Source organism: Microcebus murinus, chromosome 18 (genome assembly GCF_040939455.1).
Source record: "Microcebus murinus isolate Inina chromosome 18, M.murinus_Inina_mat1.0, whole genome shotgun sequence".
Lineage (NCBI taxonomy): Eukaryota > Metazoa > Chordata > Mammalia > Primates > Cheirogaleidae > Microcebus > Microcebus murinus.
Window position 1 is genome coordinate 24,123,123 of NC_134121.1, and position 21,198 is coordinate 24,144,320.

General features: G+C 36.6%; 1 protein-coding gene across 3 annotated transcripts in view; it reads left to right on the forward strand.

The window, feature by feature from the left end:
• Positions 1 to 21,198, forward strand: part of SUZ12 (SUZ12 polycomb repressive complex 2 subunit) — a 43,993-nt gene that overhangs the window by 10,542 nt on the left and 12,253 nt on the right. For all 3 annotated transcript variants that reach the window (XM_075994337.1, XM_075994338.1, XM_075994339.1), the window contains 5 exons: positions 8,981 to 9,030; positions 11,740 to 11,825; positions 13,994 to 14,225; positions 15,461 to 15,554; positions 20,304 to 20,409. In XM_075994337.1, coding sequence (XP_075850452.1) covers positions 8,981 to 9,030; positions 11,740 to 11,825; positions 13,994 to 14,225; positions 15,461 to 15,554; positions 20,304 to 20,409 — 568 coding nt within the window. The remainder of the gene's footprint in view (positions 1 to 8,980; positions 9,031 to 11,739; positions 11,826 to 13,993; positions 14,226 to 15,460; positions 15,555 to 20,303; positions 20,410 to 21,198) is intronic.

The following is a 21,198-nucleotide window of genomic DNA, read 5'->3' on the forward strand; positions in this document are numbered from 1 at the left end:
CTATAATCCTATGACTCTGGGAGGTAGAAACGGAGGATTGCTTTAGGTGAGGAGTTCAAGACCAGCCTCTTTACCAAAAATAGAAAAACTTAGCTGAGTGTGATGGTGTGTGCTTGTAATCCCGGTTATTCAGGAGGCTGAGGCAGGAGGATCGTTTGAGTGAACCCAGGAATTTGAGGCTGCAGTGAGCTAGCTATGATGATGCCTTTGCACTCTACCCAGGGCGACAGAGCAAAGAAACAAAACAAAACAAAAACTGTGCTTGTAAAATCTACTGTCAAAGTCCTTGTTTTTTTGGTTTTTTTCCCTCACAGCAACCTCAAAGTCCTGGACTGAAGCTATCCTTCTGCCTCAGCTTCCCAAAGTAGCTGAGACTACAGGCACATGCCGCCATGCCTGGCTAATTTTTTCTATTTTTAGTAGAGACAGTGTCTCGCTCTTGCTCAGGCCGGCCCTCAGAGTCTTTCTTTTTTTTTTTTGAGACAGAGTCTCACTTTGTTGCCCAGGCTAGAGTGAGTGCTGCTCCATGACATTAATTAGTAGAAGTTAAAATCTTAAATCCTATGCAAAACTCTGTCTGTATTCTCTGTACCATTTCAGATATAGGTATCTCATTCAGTTTGGATCCTGGATCTGTTCAGCTGTAGTCAGGAGGCTTCTATTGGAATTCATGCTCTTTCAGCACTTCCAAAGTTATATCTCTACTCCCAACCCCAATATATTTAATTTTTTAAAGTTTAAGGGGTATATTGAGATGCACAAAAATACCATAGTACTACAGCCCAAAAGTTAGTACAATCAAATAAATGCCTGACCTAATTATGACATTTGTAGTGACTTATAAACTAAACCAAAATCCCAGCACTGTCTGTGGAAAAAGTTGGTGGTGGTTCAGAATATTTTTTTTTTTTTTTTGAGACAGAGTCTCGCTTTGTTGCCCAGGCTAGAGTGAGTGCCGTGGCGTCAGCCTAGCTCACAGCAACCTCAAACTCCTGGGCTCGAGTGATCCTTCTGCCTCAGCCTCCCGGGTAGCTGGGACTACAGGCATGCGCCACCATGCCCGGCTAATTTTTTTATATATATATCAGTTGGCCAATTAATTTCTTTCTATTTATAGTAGAGACGGGGTCTCGCTCTTGCTCAGGCTGGTTTTGAACTCCTGACCTTGAGCAATCCGCCCGCCTCGGCCTCCCAAGAGCTAGGATTACAGGCATGAGCCACAGCGCCCGGCCTGGTTCAGAATATTTTATACTTTAGATCTAAAATTAATTTTACAAGTAACTTGCAGAAACTTTATTAGCAGAAGGAGCTGATAGAAGAAAAATAAATATGTCATGGTTTATACTTCTCTAAGGTACCAAGCAATTCATGACAAGAGATTAGAACTATTAATTGTAACCTTAAAACTCAATAATATAGCATACTATCTATGCAGATTGTTCTTTTCTTGAAGAATGGCTTCTGAAACTCCCCAAGCAATTAGCAAATTTTAGAAGCTTATTATGGTTGCACCTTTAGTCCCTAGATTTTTCCTGTTGTCTCTTTTTGCTTTTTTGTTATCATTATGCACCATTTAAAACATCTTTATTTTCTTTATAGGAGGTTTAATATAATGCCTTATTTTCTCTCCAGTTCTTATTTCTGGTAATCCATTTTTGAATTTACTATGGATTTTGAACAAGCACTATAGCTTATTAGAATAAAACTTTTGCCTTTCTATAGTTGTTCATCCTAGCAGGATCCCAGGGGTTTCTTATGCCATCAATCCTACCAATTTTGGAATTCTGTAGTCGCAACTCTTGACTTCTAAATGCATCCCAGTGGATTGAAACACATCATGGAAAGATTTCCAAATTGGAGTTCCTTCTAAAAGTGTTCCCCAGGGCCAAATGAGAAGCAGAATGTCTCCTCCCTTCACCTTATTCCTCTTCCATTTTTGATCCATGGTTAGTAGCTGGAGAAACCCCTCAAAAGACACCTGAATTATAACTTTTATTAGGAATATTTTCAGGCATGTGTTTTTAGTAGATTGATAAGGCAGGATACCTTTTATCAGTTTTCTTGGTTTTGTTTTTTTGTTACAGCCTAAACTTTTGAATTAGTAATCTTCCTTTTCCACACATCCCCTTTTCTAAGCATCTTTTTGTGCACTAACAAGGTCTGGATCTGTACTTTGGGGTCGGGGTGGGAGACTTCCTGTTTCCTTAGCATGCGATGTCCCAGGTACTATACTAAGCCCTATGGGATATAATGGTGAGCAAAATGATGAAGGCCCTGCCTTTATGAAGCTTAGTGTTTAGGGGGAGAGACATAGTCATATAAACATAAAATAAGCTGGGAAAGAAAAGTATAGGGAAACTATGAGTGCATAAAGCAGGGAAACCAGCTCTCATTTGAGGTATTGGGTATGGGAATAGTGATGGTCAGGGAAGGCTTATCTGAAAAAATAAACTGAGATTTGAAAGATGAGTATAGGAGTCAAATGAGGAAAGGGAGGATGAGTAGATCGGTGATTCTAGATAAAAAGAATATTATACATCTGGAATATGAGGCCAGGGTAGCTGAGTAGAGAGAGTAGGGAGAGTGGCATGAGAGGAGGCTAAAGCAGATGGCCATGGCCACGTAATGTGGGGTCTTATAGACTGTTTAAAGATGTTGATCTTAAGAAAGCTATTAAATTTAATTTTTTTTTTTTTTTTTTTTTGAGACAGAGTCTCGTTGCCCAGGCTAGAATGAGTGCTCTGGGGTCACCCTAGCTCACAGCAACCTCAATCTCCTGTGCTCAAGTAATCCTTCTGCCCCAGCCTCCCAAGTAGCTGGGACTACAGGCATGCGCCACCATGCCCGGCTAATTTTTTCTCTATATATATTAGTTGGCCAATTAATTTCTTTCTATTTATAGTAGAGACGGGGTCTCGCTCTTGCTCAGACTGGTTTTGAACTCCTGACCTGGAGCAATCCGCCCACCTCGGCCTCCCAGAGTGCTAGGATTACAGGCGTGAGCCATTGTGCCCGGCCTATTAAATTATTTTTAATAAAACTATTGTGTTAATGGTTTTTCCCTACCCTTTTTAATAGATTTAGCTGCATTTTTAAATCTTTAGGCTGCTGTTTAGGTTGGTTGTATGTCTTTTGTTTGTTTGTTTGTTTGTTTGTTTGTTTGTTTGTTTTTGAGAAAGAATCTCACTCTGTTGCCTGGGCTAGAGTTCCGTGGTGTCAGCCTAGCTCACAGCAACCTCGAACTCCTGGGCTCAAGTGATCCTCCTGCCTCAGCCTCCTGGGTAGCTGGGAATACAGTAACATGCCACCGTGCCCAGCTAGTTTTTTCTATTTTTAGTTGTTTGACTAATTTCTTTCTATTTATAGTAGAGACAGGATCTCGCTTTTGCTGAGGCTGGTCTCAAACTCCTGAGCTCAAGCAGTCCTCCCGCCTTGGCCTCCCCAGAGTGTTAGGATTACAGGCGTGAGCCACCACACCTGGTCTAGTTGTATGTCTTTTCCACCATTAATAAGATCTGATGTCTTCTCCCCACCCCCCGTTTTTTTTTTTTTTTAATAACATTCCTGTCTCGAGTGTCAGTTTTGAAGTTGTTTTCAAATTGGTGGTATCTTTTCACTCTTGAGTTTTTGTTCTTTTCTTAGAACCTGGGCCGTGAATTTCTTTTTATATATCTACTTCTCAAATCACTTGCCACTGAGCATATCTGATTCTTAAAACCTGGATGTTTCAGCTACTTGGGAAGCTGAGGCAGGAGGACGGCTTGAGGCCAACAATTTGAGACCCATCTGGGCAATACAATGAGACCCCATCTCAAAAAAGAAAAAAAGAACCTAGATGTTTAAGAACAAATTTTTAAGATATTCTTTGTATGATCTTTGGGTTTGTAGTAATTCCTTTGCATTTCCTATAGTACTTCTGGAAGGTCATCTATTTATAAATCATAGATATATACTGTCCCCTATTAAACTTTATCTTCTCACTACAAAGTATTTTCATCTGTGTGTCTGAACTCTGTATTTTGAGACCCTGGATCCCAGAATAATAGGCTTGATGTAGTCACCAGTTCCTCAAGTTAATATGTCATAAGTATATGACATATTAGGTATATGACATATAGGTATATGATATAATATGTCATAGGTATATGACATGTATAAGAAAAATTGGGTAGCTAACATCTAATAGTGTAGGTGTAGCCAATCAAACCTGTCCTGTTTTGAGGTAATATAGTCATGACTCTAGAAATGAAGCCTTGTATCTGCCACTGTCAGATTAATGTGTATAAATTTGAGGCACTAATCTTGGTCCCTTTTCAGCATAAAAACTTTGGTTTCTCTATGGGTTCTGGTTATTTTTGAGACAGAGTTTCACTCTGTCACCCTGGGTAGAGTGCCGTGACGTCATCGTAGCTCACTGCAACCTCAAACTCTTGGGTTCAAGCGATCTTCCTGCCTCAGCCTCCCAAGTAGCTGGGACTTACAGGTGTGTGCCATGACACCTGGCTGATTTTTGTATTTTTAGTAGACATAGGGTCTTTGCTCTTGCTGGTCAGAACTTTTTGAGCTTTAAGCAGTCCTCCCGCCCCAGCCTCCTGGAGTGCTAGGATTAATGGGATCTGGTTATTCTTCCTAATAAAATCTTCCATGAGTCTGGTTTGGAAATGTTAGTCCCTTAAGACTTTACTTAACCTCATTCTGCAGACTGCTTTAAAACTGTCAGATGTTTGTGCTTGGAATCTAGCATCTCAAAATTTCAAATTCTCCGTCTAATTTCTTATTAACATGTTGCTTGCTTTCTGAGAAGATAGACAGGGAACACATCACATAAATGAACCAAATCATTATATGATATTCTGTCCTGGTCATCTAAAGTAGATCCTTTGTATCCTAAAACCAGATAGCCCTGACCAACCTTACATGTTTCTTTTCGTTCCCTTTGTCTGATCCAGCTTAACTAATTAAGATGTGGACACAGTAGCCACAAGAGAGGGAAGAGGGAAGGCAAAGAAAACTTTGCCCCTTTTCCTTGGAAGAAACTGCTTGTGGAAGGGATCATTGTATACTTTATTCTAGGTACATATCAGAGTGTTTACTTTCAGGTGGGGGAGGGGACATCATGCATAACAAACCACATTCCCAATGTTATCTTTTAAATTGATTAATTGAAAATTTGTAATTCTTTTTCTCAAACAATGTTATATAACACTGACTGATTGTGTGGGCTATCCTATGTAAGATATAAGGATCATTTAAAACAGTGTGTCTCAGAACAGTGTGGTAAAGGACCTTTTATTGGTTGCTTGTTAGTTTTCAATTTTCAGTCTTTTGTTAAAGTCTTAGTCTCTCTTACATTATTGTGGAACAGTAAATTTCCCTAATGACTTCAGTTTGTAGACCACATTTTGAGTAACACTAATTTAAAATATTTCCTGAGATAGATAAATGCAAGGTCTTTCTGGTATTTCACAGTTAGATCTTAAAATCATATTTCCCAGAAAAATAATGTAAATGATGCTATTAGTACCACAGTGTAATGGGCCATGATTCCTAACCTTTTAAAAGCTTGTTACTCTAGGAGGACATTATCTTATGGAAACCATTTATTTGTCGAGAACCTTTCTGTAAGACATTGCTAGGTGCTAGGGACACCCATATAATAAAAAGATTTTTGAAAGAGAATGTATATAAAAAAATAGTGACAAAAAAGTTGTAAATACAAATGCTTATAAACAAAAGAAGTGATCATTAAGCTCAAGGATACTTGAGGTTGAGGTCTTTGTAGAAAGATACTTGAGGTTGCGGTCTTTGCTAGATACTTTATTTTATTCTGTAACCTTCACAATCTTGAGAGAAATTATATCCTCATTTTATAGGTATCGGGACATAGTTAATAAGTGGAACCAGAATTCAAACCTCAATTTTCTGGCTCTAATTATTCTACTCTGTTTTCCTATATAAGGCTTGAAGGGACACGAGAAATGGGAGCCATTTCAGTAGCCAGGCAAAAGATTTGGTAGTTGGGGACTCATTCAGAAATTTACAGAAAGGAGCCAGGCATGGTGGTATACTCCTGTAGTCCCAGCTACTTGGGAGAATGAGGCCAAAGGATTCCTTGAGTTAAGGAGTTTCAGATCAGCCTGGGCAACATAGTGAGACCCCATCTCGAAAGTAAAGAAAATTTGCAGAAAGGGATAATAGGTACCAAATTAAGGTATATAGATACCTTACTCTATTAAGGTATATAGATACCTTAATCTATACCTTATCTATTAAGGGTATCTATTAAGGTATCTATTAAGGTTAATTTAGCTGGGCATGGTGGCTCATGCCTGTAATCCTAGCACTCTGGGAGGCCAAGGTGGGAGGATGGCTTGAGCTCAGGAGTTCGAGACCAGCCTGAGGAACATAGCGAGACCCTGTCTTCTACAAATAAATAGAAAAATTAACCGATCATGGTGGCAATCATCTGTAGTCCCAGGTATTTGGGAGGCTGAGGCAGGAGGATTGCTTGAGCCCAGGAGTTCAAGGTTGCTGTGAGCTAGGCTGATGCCACTGCATTCTAGCTTGGGCAACAGAGCTAGACCCTGTCTCCGGGGGAAAAAAAATCATAATAAAATAATTTAAGTAAAATAACCTGGTCTTAGTATGTAGATTTAATTAAAGCAACTAAGAATAATATAGACATGTTAGTAATGGATTATCTTCTAACGTGTAGAAATTGTAGAATATTCCTCTCTGTATTTCACTTATATTTTGGAGTTTGGGTAGTTCTGCTTTGTAAGGTGATATTTATGGAACTCTTTTTTATAGAAAAATGCTAGCTATCTTAGTAAATGGCATGTACAAAGTATCTGATTCATGTCAGAAAGTAATACGAGTGTTTATAATATATGAATTACCTGTATAGAATAGGTTTTTAAAAATCCCATTGTATACCATTTCTGTTGATATTTAAGTTGTGGTTGTTATTGGTTTTTCCCTCATAGTTATGCTTTCTAACTCTGCATGAACTCTTATACTTTTACTCTTCCGTATTAATTTTGTCCTCCAATGATAGTCTAGCATATTTTCTTTAGTACTGTTCCAGAAATGTCCCTTAAGACCCCCCCACCCTGTAGTTCTTTCAGCAGTTTCATGACTTACTTCACTAAGAAGATAGAGACATTCCTACATTTTCCGTTGAAATGTATTACTTACTTGCCTCTTATTTCTGTATCTTAGAAAAAGAGGAGTCTTAGGCATATTTGTGAGGCTAACCTATTATGTCCTCATTTCCAGTCATTACTTGCTCCTTAATACTCTTCTTGCCTCAATGTCTTTTTTAAACTCTTCCTCTCTAATTATAAAAATGGGTGGGAATAGTCCATCACATCTGTGATCCCAACACTTTGGGAAGCCAAGGTGGGAGGATCACTTGAGCCCAGGAGTTTAAGATCAGCCTGAGCAGCATAGTGAGACCCCATCTCTACAAAAAATAAATTAGCAGGGCATGGTGGTGGGTACCTGTAGTTTTAGCTGCTTAGGAGGCTAAGCCAGGAGGATTGCTTGAGCCTGAGTGTTGGAGGTTGCAGTGAGCTGTGATTGCACCACTGCACTCCAATCTGGGTAACAGCGAGATCCTGTCTCAAAAAGAAAAAAAAGCCAAGATTGTTACCATCGTTTAAAAAAAAACAACACCTACCCTTTAGTAGTTTTTATTGCTCGGTAACTATTTTCATTCTTTTCACTGGTAAATTTCTTAAGTAAGGGATCAGTACTGCTTTCCTTACCCCACCATTTCTTTTACATATCCCTCTATAGTATGGTGTCTTTCCACATCACTACTGAAACTATGCTCTGGAAAGTTAGGAATGGCCAACAAATAGATTGTTCTGTTTTGCAATTTAAAGATACTACAAAAGCTGGTTGATGTTTCTGTTTATTCTATCCCATCCTAATAGTTTTTCAAACATTGTTGATACATGTTTGTAAAAACAAGGATCACTGTAGTCCATGTTTCCTTTTCCCTTTTCATGGCTTCTAAAAATAAAAATGACATGTTGATACATTAAATTACAGATCTACAGCAGATTTGTAATTGTATATTTCACTCTTAATTAAAATATAAAGTAATAGTTCTGCATCATTTGTTAGGAAAGTTGAATTTCCATAGCTTTAAAATATTTAAGGCCAGGCGCGGTGGCTCATGCCTGTAATCCTAGCTCTCTGGGAGGCCGAGGTGGGCAATTGCTCCAGGTCAGGAGTTTGAAACCAGCCTGAGCAAGAGCGAGACCCCATCTCTACTATAAATAGAAAGAAATTAATTGGCCAACTAATATATATAGAAATAATTAGCTGGGCATGGTGGCACATGCCTGTAGTCCCAGCTATTTGGGAGGCTGAGGCAGCAAGATTGCTTGAGCCCAGGAGTTTGAGGTTGCTGTGAGCTAGGCTGACACCGTAGCACTCACTTTAGCCTGGGCAACACAGCGAGACTCTGTCTCAAATAAATAAATTAATTAATTAAATATTTAAGCACTTTTGCATAGATTGAGCTACTCTAATCAAAATTTTCTTTTGAGAACTGGGAAGGGACACCTGCTCTCATTTTATAGGTAGGACACAAAACCACCCAGTAAATTATCTGGCTTCTTATTTGGTGGTCTGTTTTATTGTCTGTGTGCCTTACGCCTTTGGTGTTTTTGTATTTTTTCCTTTTATTTTTGTGAACTGTGGGCATTATGTTGTTCATTTTTTTAGGTGTATAGACACACTATTTTGGATGTCATACTTAACAAGGAAAGCATGGAGTCATGGGCCTGAATAGCAGATGAAAATGAGAAAAATCTTAAGTTTCCTCCTTTATGGTTCATTAAAAAAAAATGAGAAAATCAAATATTTGTAAATTAGCTAAAGTAGCTATGATTTCAATGTTATATTTTAAAGTCTAGGTTATTATTCAGCATTAAAGTGATAAAAATATTTTCTTTGTTTTATTTAGCTTGTCAGCTCATTTGCAACTTACGTTTACTGGTTTCTTCCACAAAAATGGTATGTACTTAAAAGTAAATATATTGGCATTCTAACAGTAAAACACCTTTGTGAGTGTAAAAAAGAATGAGCATAAATTTATAAAATTATATTTAATGGAAACGATGTTGATTCTGATAATGATTTTGAGCTTTAAATTATTGAGGCTAATGATGAAAATTAATTTATTGCCTTAAACTGGAATAGGTAAAGAAGCTCCTGAATAGCACCTTTTCTGCGTAAACATTTTGAGTTGATGTCATTCATCATGTTTAAAAGCATACAGTAAAACACCTGAAATAATCACTGCTACCAGTGGGATATATCAGTATGTTAGATCAAAGGAAATTATGTAGTATTATGTTACTTTAGTAAAAGCTGAGAAAAGTTACAGTTTTAAAAATGGATAAAATACTTGCTGGCTTGTCCATCTTAAATTCTTTAATATAATTGTCTACTGGAGTTAGTATTTCTCATCATCCATATTTGGTTTTCTGTGGTACTTCTAAAGCATATGGACTGTAATACTTTAGAAAGTTATAATTTGAATTTAATACATTCATTAGCCCTTTGTTCCCAGGGACTTGTATAAAATATATATAAATTATCCACTACTGAAATGTTTAGAAAACAGTCTCATTAAACTTTTTTACTATCTATATGACAAAATATGTAAAACTCAAAAATGGCTCAGATTTATTCTGTTTTTAATTTTTTTATATTAAAGTAAGTGAGAAAGTAAACTGTTGATACCCTTGTTTCCAGAAAATAATTTCTTGTTATAACTTTGAAATTAGTAGAAGTTGGGAAGAAGCAGATATATTGCCTCTCTTGTCCATTCAGGGTGTATTTGGAGTTTTTTTTTAAGAAATAATATTTCTGGCCTGGCATGGTAGCTCACGGCTATAATCCTAGCACTCTGGGAGGCCAAGGCAGGTGGATCCTTTGAGCTCAGGAGTTCGAGACCAGCCTGAGCAAGAGGGAGACCCAGTCTCTACTAAAAAAATAGAAAGAAATTAGTTGGACAACTAAAAAATTATATATATATATACACACACACAAACACACGTGTGTGTGTGTGTGTGTATATGTAAAAATTAGCTGGGCATGGTGGTGCATGCCTGTAGTCCCAGCTACCTCGGAGGCTGAGGCAGGAGGATCATTTGAGCCCAGGAGTTTGCAGTTGCTGTGAACTAGGCTGATGCCACGGCACTCTAGCCTGGGCATCAGAGTGAGACTCTGTCTCAGGAAAAAAAAAATAATAATAATAATTTTAAGACATCTGGTAGAAGGCCAGGCATGGTGGCTATGTAGGTCTAGGGCCCTGGAATCCCTAGCAGGGAGGATTGCTTGAGGTCAGGAGTTTGAGACCAGCCTGATCAAGGGGTAGACCCTGTCTCTACAAAAAGTAGAAAAATTAGCCAGGTGCGGCACACACCTGTAGTCCCAGCTATTTGGGAAGCTGACATAGGAGAATTGCTTGAAGCCAGGAGTTTGAAACTGCGGTGAGCCATGATGACGCCACTGCACTCTAGCCTGAGTGGCAGAGCCAGACTCTGTCTCAAAAAAGAAACCAGGTAGAAAACTAACATCAAGATCCTTAAAATTACCCAGGTGTGGTGGCTCACACCTGGAATCCTAACACTTTGGGAGGCTAAGGCAGGAGGATTGCTTGAAGTCAGGAGTTCAAGACCAGCCTGAGCAAGAGTGACACCGGGTCTCTACCTAAAATAGAAAAAAAATTTAGCCAGGAGCCATGGCATGCACCTTTAGTCCCAGGGTGGAGCAGAAGGATTGCTTGAGTGCAGAAATTTGAGTTTGCAGTGAGCTATGATGATGCCACTGCATTCCAGCTGAGGTGGACAGAGTGAGATTCTGTCTCAAAAAAATAAGTAAATAGGCCGGGTACAGTGGCTCACACCTGTAATCCTAGCACTCTGGGAGGCTGAGATGGGAGGATCACTCAAGGTCAGGAGTTCTAAACCAGCCTGAGAAAGAGCAAGACCCTATCTCTACTAAAAATAGAAAGAAATTAATTGGCCAGCTAAAAATATATAGAAAAAATTAGCCAGGCATGGTGGCACATGCCTGTTGTCCCAGCTACTCAGGAGGCTGAGGCAGAAGGATCACTTGAGCCCAGGAGTTTGAGGTTGCTGTGAGCTAGGCTGATACCATGGCACTCTTACCTGGGCAACACAGTGAGACTCTGTATGAATGAATGAATGAATGAATGAATGAATGAATGAATGAATGAATGAATCAGACCTAAAATCTGCCAGGTGCGATGGTGCACATCTATATTCTCAGCCCCTCAGGAGCCTGAGGCAGAAGGATAGGTTGGTTTAGCCTAGGAGTTCAAGACTAGCCTGGGTAATATAGTAAGACCTTGTCTCAAACAAAACAAAAAACAATTAATCTTCAAATCAGAAGTAATCAGTAAATAGTTTTGAATATAAGTTAATATAATTCATTCTACTTGAATCAAAAGAAAATCATAATGTACAGAAAAGTAATAATTTGTCTTGTAAAGGTTTGTTTATATATATAATGGCTTATAAGGAGTTTGCTGCAAGTTTGGAACTGATTTGGGGAAAAAAGAATGAGTAAACTTTTGAGAAGTCTTCATTGTAGGAAGTCTTGAGTGTTTGAAACTCCCAGACTTAGGAAAGTGAATACTGTGCTTATATACATATATTTAAATAGGTTTTAAAGTATTGATTTTCTGTTTAGATAAGCCATCACAAAACTCAGAAAATGAACAAAATTCTGTTACCCTGGAAGTCCTGCTTGTGAAAGTTTGCCACAAAAAAAGAAAGGTAATATGTCATTGGTAGATGAAGTGAAATAGTTTTCTTAGTTGAACATATTCATGTATAAATACTGTGTTTTTAAAGTCAATTTTTAACCTGTAAAAGCTTAATAAATATGTTCCTGGCTAAATTGTAAAACTGATAATCTCTCTTTTTTTTTCTTTATATTTAAAAAAAATATATTCTCTTTTTTTTTCCTCACTTCCAAAGACTTCTTCCATCACATGATAATCTCCTTTTGCCAACTTCCCATGTTTTTGTGGGGTTTTTTTCCTAGTCTGACTAGGTGTCTATACAAAATTTTTTCCTATAGTAGTCTGAAATTGAAGGAAAGAAGCTATGTTTTACCATCTTATGGCATAAATTCACTTGCTTCCCTGGTATTTCAGTCTCTTAGCTATGTGTACCTGTTGAAATTTTAGATAAGGGCTAAGAGAGAATTTTTCCCAAAAGATTATCTTTTTTAACACTGCTCTTAGGCAAAGAAATTCTCTTGTCAGCATTATCAGCCATTAACTATTAATACATGCTTCACATTTTTATTTATAAGGTGAAATTATTTCACCATAGAAACAAGTGTTACAGTATTTCCTGGTCAACTCATTAAAGCCAACAGATGTACTTTTAGGAGCCTTAAGTTTTTGTGTCCTTCGAGAGGAACCAGAACCTTTGTAGAGCTTCCCATTGCTCATGTGCTTCAAGATCATAGTAAGGTGATAAGGGGCTTGGCAAACTGCTAGAACATTGGTAGGGAGTGGACTAAAGTGCTAGGGGGCAGCAGTGTCACTTTATTTAATTTTTTTTTTTTTTTGGTGTATTATGGGGGTACAAGTGTTAAGGTTACATATATTGCCCATGTGTCTCACTTTATATATATTAAAAAGTTTCTGTGGGCAGGCATGATTGCAGGTAGCTATTGTCTCAGTTACTCCTACCAGTAGTTTCAGGTACTTAGAAGGCTGAGGTGGGAGTATCACCTGAGCCTAGGAGTTCTGGGCTATAGTGCACTATGCCGATTGAATGCCTGCACTGAATTTGGGATCAGTATGATGACTTCCCGAGAGGAGTGGAATACTAGGTGCCTAAAGAGGGATAGACCGGCCTAGGTTAGAAACAAAGCAGGTCAAAATCCCCATGCTGATCAGTTGTGGGATTGCGCCTCTGAATAGCCACTATACTGCAGCCTCAGCAATGTCGGAAGACCCTGTCTCTTAAAAAAATATATATATATGTAAAGTTAAGATACAGCATTCCTTATTGCCTCCTAATGCCCATACATGTTACAACAAGCAGTGATATGAAAATTCTTTTAGATATATTATTTAGAAAAAAATGTGAATATAAGTTTAATATTTTTGTGTTTCAAAAAAATAGGCATAAACATTTTCTTAAGGATGTATACAGCCAATTGACTGGTATTAGTCATCTCTGACGTATAAGACCTGGGAGGGTGGGTGAGACATGTTTTATTTTACACTCTTTTGTAAAGAGAAGAAATATTTTTAGACCATAAGCTTGTATTCTGCTTATTTTAAAAGAAGCTATCATAAGATTTTTACTATATTCCCCTGATAAAAAGGTCTTCTGCATCTTTCAGTTTTTCTACTGTGCTCTTTCAGCATAACTAGTTATATGATAACAGAACATTACTCAGAATATGACCAATATCCCTTCTATTAGACAGCATTTCTAAATATATGGAATGACTGTTTCATAATGTAATTGTCGACCTTGGGGTTCTTGTTTCTTTTTTTTCTTTTTTTCTTTAAGAGAGCTCAGAGGTAATCTTTTTTTCATTTCTGGTCCCATCAGTTATTGTTATGTTAAAATAGAAAATTTAAGGGAACTGATGAAGTTACCTGAGTTTAATATTTTAAGCATGGTTTTAATTCCATATTTCTAATATAAAACTATTTCAGATGACCATCAGCTACCTATTGTTGATATACTGTTATGATATTTTCATTATATTGGAAAAAGTCATTGCTTTAATATTTGGTATACAGTTGTCCCATATTTTCATTTTTGCTTTGCAATTTTCAAAACTGTGGGTTAGAATGCCATTTGGTAATCATGGCCTATTCCATGTTTCTTATAGTTGTGATTAGAAGTTTTATTGTAATTCATATTGTTGCATATGTATAAATATAATTTAATAATCTTTACCTTTGCAGGATGTAAGTTGTCCAATAAGGCAAGTTCCCACAGGTAAAAAGCAGGTGCCTTTGAATCCTGACCTCAATCAAACAAAACCTGGAAATTTCCCGTCCCTTGCAGTTTCCAGTAATGAATTTGAACCTAGTAACAGCCATATGGTGAAGTCTTACTCATTGCTATTTAGAGTGACTCGTCCGGGAAGAAGAGAGTTTAATGGAATGATTAATGGAGAAACCAATGAAAATATTGGTAATTTTTATTTCAGTAATTTCACTAGATTTTATCATTGGTGATAAAGGTGTTTATTGAAAGTGACTGAACCAGTATACCTTCATAGTATTCATAGTTGCTTATAAAGTTTTTTTGAATCCTTGCCTTTTTCCAAGGTTGGAAAGACTGCTGTTTTATGCAATCTCTTAGCAAACAATGAACTCATCCTCCACATTTTGTTGTGAAAATTTTCAAACATAAAGGACCGTTGAAAAAATTTTATAGTGAACCCTTATCTACTTAACCACTTATATTCAACAATGAGTACTTTATTATACTTAATCACATATCTATCCCTGTACCTATCTCTCTATTCTTGCAATAATTCTGAATTCATATTTGAGGTAATCATTCAATCAACATACAGGTGCTGGGGATACAAAGATTATTAAAATATCCAGTCCTATCCTCCAAAGGTTTACAATCTAGGAGAGAGACATGAAATGAGTAATTGCAATAAAATGATAAGTATCATCATATGTCTCATATATATATATAGTATTACACTTATATATCTATGAAAATCAGTGGAGAAGCACCTTGGAAGAAACAATCTGTGAATCTTGAAGTATCCTTTGGAGTTCTTAAAAAGTAACCATGATTACATGTCTTTAGTTGTTCTAAACAAAAAAAAGTAACCATGAGGAGTTGTTTGCCTAGCAAAGATTATTCCAAACAGAAATTAGCTGTTGCAGAGAATATCAAAAAGTATGGATAGGACAGGTGTGGTGGCTCATGCCTATAATCCCAGCATTTTACGAGACCAAGGTGGGAAGATTGTTTGAGGCCAGGAGCTTGAGACCAGCCTGGGCAACATAGTGAGACTCCATCGCCACAAAAAAAATTTTAAAAATTAGCCAGGCATGGTGGTACATTTTTACAGTCCTAGATACATGGGAGGCTGAGGCAGGAGGATTGCTTTATCCTAGGAGTTTGAGGCTGTAGTGAGCTATGATCACACTACTATACTCCAGCCTGGCAACAGAGTGAGACTCTGTCTCTGAAAGAAAAAGAAAAAAAGTGAATAAAAAAGTGAGAACATACACAATATGGTAAAAATATGAAGTTAGAAAAAGTGTGGTCTAAATATTCCAACTTTAGTGTAATTCGTACCTCATTTGTGATAAATGTGTTTTATGTTAAGGGACCATATATCATAAATAACACATTTTTGTTTCAATATTTGATTTATGAGAAATGTTTGTTAAATTTAGATGTAAATGAAGAACTTCCAGCCAGAAGAAAACGAAATCGTGAAGATGGGGAAAAGACATTTGTTGCACAAATGACAGTATTTGATAAAAACAGGTAATGTTGATAAACAAGTGAGGCTCCCGTAATATTCTAGAAATGTTTTCATTCTGAAGCAGAATATAATGGTCATATTATTTTTTTCCCTTTGTTTTTCTGTGTTCTTAGGAATAAAAAACCAAATTTGCCCAAACTGAATTTTTCTCTTTGTCAAATAGAAAGCATTAAACATGGATTAGGAACTATTTGAATGGCTTAGTTAAGATTGTTTATTCAGCAAGTATTTTCTGAGCGTTTACTCTTTGCCAGACACTGTTCTAGGCAGTGAGAAGGCAACTAAGTCCTGCCTTCATGGAGCTTAATTTCTAGTGGAAGAAACAGACCACCCTGCAAAAAAATAGCAACTAATGTCACTTAGTGGTGAGTGAAGAAAAATAGAGAAAATAAATGGTTACTGTTTTATAGAGAAAGCCTCTGGGAGGAGGCAATATTTGAACAGATTTTAATGCAAATCTTGGGATTATGTATTTATTAAAGATAAGGGGGAAATTGCGTATCATCATCATGTGCATATGTGCATTTGGCAAAGGGTGACAAAGAGCACTGGGGCTTAACGTCATCTCTGCACTGTCAACTTGGAAATGAAGCATCTTAGCACCAGTAAAAGAAGGTCTCAGGAGCAAATGCAGCATTCTTTTTTCTCAGGATTGGAGGATGAAACCTGTAATATGCCATGATTTCTTGTACCAGGCTGCTTGCTGGTAATTAACACAGTTCACTGTCATCAGGTATAGGAGAAAGCCAAGAAAATTAACTGGGCTATTCTTTCTATTTAAAAAATAGTAGATTGGTTCTTTAAGGTATTGGTCATGTGTTAGCCACCAAGTGAAGAAAGATATAAAACTCTTAATAAGAAAAAAAAAATGATTCAGAATAGTGACAGATTTTAGTGGCCATCTTGTGTTAGAATGTATCACTTAATATTACTGATAGAGGCCGGGCGCATTGGCTCATGCCTGTAATCCTAGCTCTCTGGGAGGCCAAGGCGGGTGGATTGCTCAAGGTCAGGAGTTCGAAACTAGCCTGAGCAAGAGCGAGACCCCGTCTCTACTATAAATAGAAAGAAATTAATTGGCCAACTAATATATATAGAAAAAATTAGCTGGGCATGGTGGCGCATGCCTGTAGTCCCAGCTACTTGGTAGGCTGAGGCAGCAGGATTGCTTGAGCCCAGGAGTTTGAGGTTTCTGTAAGCTAGGCTGATGCCACAACATTCACTCTAGCCTGGGCAACAAAGCGAGACTCTGTCTCAAAAAAAAAAAAAAATATTACTGATAGAAACCAATATAATGTATTTCTAAAGTCAGAAATTTGATTATGGATCAGAGATTTAAATGGAAAACAAAAGAAACATAAACGTACTGGAAGGTAGTGGTTATGTGTGTGGCAGAAGTGATTAGGAGGAAGCACACTGAGCCTCATCGATACTGTTAAATGTGTTTTGTTTTATGCAGCATGGGGATACATTGTGTTTTTTTTCTTTCTGCCTCATGTATATGTTAACATGTTCCTTATACGAAAGAAATACTGCTTTTATTTTAAATGAAAAAAGTACCAAGAAGAACCCGTGATAATTTTTCTCCAGCTTTTCATTTTGAAAATTTTCAAACCTATGGAAAAGTTGAAAGAGAAATATAGTCATTTAAGATCCACACACCCTTCACCATTCATCAGTTGTTAATGTTTTGCTACATTTTGCTTTATTTGTGAGTGTATACTTTTTGAGCTGAGAACCTTTACTTCATTCCTCATGTCTAAACCCTTCAGCATGTATTTCCTAAGAACAAGGACATCTCCCTGCATAACCACTATATAACATTCATTGGGAAAATCAACATCCAGCAAATGCAATACTATCCCCCAGTTGCCCTCAATAACATCCTTTATGATTTGCCATCCTCTCCCCATTCAGTAATTAGATATCACATCTGTCCAGACTTCATTAGAATACTTGTCCAGCCCTCCCTACCTTTTTTAAAAGTCCAGGCCTGTAGTTTGAAGATTGTATCTCAACTTAGACTTGTGTGATTATTTCCTGATAATTAAATTTGAGTTAAATATTCTAATAGGGATTCTAATAGATGCTGTGTTCTTTATATACCACATCACAGACAAGGCAATATTGGATTTGATCACTTGGTTAAGGTTGTATTCACCATACTTTTCCATTAAAACAGTACTTCCCTTTCATAAATTAACATGTCATCCCTATGGTAATACATGAACCTGGGTGAATATCGATTTTCCCTTAGTAGCCTTTCGTGCAATATTTTAGCATCATTGATGATTCTTGCTTGAATAAATTATTCTTTTGGCAGTAGCAAATGGTAATTTTCTATAATTTCTTACACATTTATTAGTTTGCATTTTTCTATAAAGAAGGGCATTTCTTGCCTCAACTTTGATTTTTTTAATCAGTATGTATTAACCAATTTTGTTTTTCAATTTCTTTTAATCTGTTCATGTTGTTAATCATTTTAATACTCAAATTGTCCCAAATTTTGTAAGGAGGAACCCCTCCAGGCAGGATCCTGTGTCCTTTTGACTTTTAGTTTGTCATTATTTTCTGGAATAGAAAGATATTCCAGAATTACCTTCTTTTCTACCTCTGATCTGGAATTGTGATTTCTTCAAGAAGTACTGACACCTTTTAGTAGAGGAATACTATTTATAAGCCAAAATATGAGGGTTAGATTTATAAAAATTGTTTTTAAAATCTCAGGTTAAAGTCTCCTGAAAGAATAACCAAAATTCTAAAGCCATACAGGAAATATTGAGCAAAATAAAAAATTTCAGAAAACAAAAAAGCCATCATAACCAATGTAAAAGTAAAAATGGCAAATTGAGGCGAAATTGTTTTGAGCTCATAGATGTCTCATTCTTCAAATAGAAAAAGACCATGCTTATTTACAAAGACCACAGCCCAATAGAAGAACAGACAAAGGAAACAATAAAAACTACCCCCCAAAAAAAAAAAGAAAATACATACAGCTCCCAAACAATAAGATAAGGCATCAGAATTAAAAGTACACTGAGATGTCATTTTTTTCACTTATCAGATTGACAGCAAAAGAGCTTGGTAAAGCACTGTTGATGAGGCTGTGAGGGAAAAGGCCTCCTCATACATTACAGGTAGGAGAGTACATTAGGTTGTAGCTATTAAATGGACTATTAGGTAGCCATGAGGGAAGCTCCTTTTTATTTTATTTATTTATTTATTTATATATTGATTGATCGATTGATTAATTGATTGAGACAGAGTCTCGCTTTGTTGCCCAGGCTAGAGTGAGTGCCGTGGCATCAGCCTAGCTCACAGCAAACTCAAACTCCTGGGCTCAGGCAATCCTCCTGCCTCAGCCTCCTGAGTAGCTGGGACTACAGGCATGCGCCACCATGCCCTGCTAATTTTTTCTATATATATTAGTTGGCCAATTAATTTTTTTCTATTTATATAGTAGAGATGGGGGTCTCGCTCTTGCTCAGGCTGGTTTCGAACTACTGACCTCGAGCAATCCGCCTGCCTCGGCCTCCCAGAGTGCTAGGGTTACAGGCGTGAGCCACCACGCCCGGCTGGGAAGCTCCTTTTTAATTGAGAAATATATGAATATATTATCTAGTCAGATAAATAAATTAGTTCTTAAAATGGGAAGTCCAAAGCTTTGCTAATGTACTGTTGAAGTAGACTCAATTCGGGTAGTATAGCATAGAGAAAATATAAAAATTCTTAAGTCTCAAAATTATTTGATATTAAGAGCCAGACTTTAGGGACAGACTACCTGGATTCATTACTGTATCGCATTATTTACTGTGTGATTTTAAGACAAATTACTTAACCTCTTTGTGCCTCAGTTTGCTCTTCTGGAAATGGAGTAAACAGGACCTAGCTCATAGAGTAATTAGGAAGATAAAATGAGCTATGTAAAGTCTTTAGTGCCTGGTACATAGTAAACACTTGAAGTGTTAGCTTTTATTACCTGATAGAATTTATTTAAGACTGAAGAAAAGCCAGATTCTTGCTATTATTATATACAATTTATTGTTGCGCATGGTTGAAGAATGCTGTTCAGAGTAGTAGAGGTTACCAGTGTTAAAAAATATGGAAAAAAATCTATATGTACACACATGTGTACTACACACACATTAAAACTATATATAATTATACAGCATAATTCTTTGATTCAACCAGTATTTCATTCATTCATCCATGAAATATTTATTGAGCACCTATATGTGCCAGGTGCCCCCAGTATCCTGTCATTATTAGATTCATCATTGTAATCATCAACTAGTTTACTGGTCAAGTATAAAAGAAAAGGATTCTAGTTCAAACATTTTTAGTAGTTAAAATTAACATGCATTATTCTTAGTGGTTCCCCAAGGCAAGTATTGTAACACTTTTGTTATCCTATCTTTAAAAGTATAAAGCCTGCACACATGATTTATATTTAATGTTTGCAACTTACCAGGTTTTGATACCTTAGGCATATTATACTTACAGTGTTTAAAGTTATATCTGAGTAGCAACAATAATGAAATAATTGTCTACTTAATAGTTATTAGTGCACATCATTAAAATTACTTTTGTCAGGACTGGAATATAGGTATATTTTAAAATCTTGTTGGGTATGTAAGCTAGTTTATAAATTTAATAAATGCTTTTTATTATAGTGTAAATCTGAAGATGTAGAATTTGTGTACTTGCAGTAATACACAGGTTACTTTAAAGTATATGTGTTTGTCTAACAGGCGCTTACAGCTTTTAGATGGGGAATATGAAGTAGCCATGCAGGAAATGGAAGAATGTCCAATAAGCAAGAAAAGAGCAACATGGGAGACTATTCTTGATGGGAAGGTATGGACTACTTAGAAGGTTGACCAACATTATAGTTATGAACTCCCATTTTTGATTGGTATTTTCTTCCCCAAATGCTAATTCATGTTGGAAGTAAACAGTCATTTGTTTTTTATACTTTGAAAAACACAAGTAAAAATGATCTAGTTGGAGTACTTAATGAAAGGCATCATTCTTAAAGCCAGACTGCCTGATTCAAATCTCTGCTCTTAACCGTGTGGCGTTTGGCAAGTTACTTTATTTGTGTCTGTAAAATGAGGCATAGAATTGATGGATTAAATGAGATAATTAATAAAATATGTTTAGTACAGTGCCTGGCATACAGTAAGTGCTCAATAAATGTTAACTGCTATTTTAAATCTCATTCATAGTAATAGCAGGTAATGTGTGATGATTAGTAATACGTTTGTCAAGAAATCTATAGAACTTAGATGGAGCATACTTAACTCTTCGAAGAGATAAACAGGCATACATATTATACATTACTTGAATAAGCAGACTCAATATAATGATGTCCTTTATTTCAAAATATATTAGGTCAGTGTCCTATCCCAAGCAAAATCTCTTAAGGATTTTTTTAAACCTTAAAATTAGTCTCAAGTTAATCTAGAAGAATTAGTATGTAATAATACTAAGGAAAATTTGGTAAAGTATTCTGAGAACTTTTACTTATCAGATAGTAGTACATACCATAAAGTTAAAATAACTTTAGTGGTATGGTATAAGCATAGGAATAGACAAACATATCATTGAAGCATAGTCCTGAAATAGTTTGATGTATATTAGAAA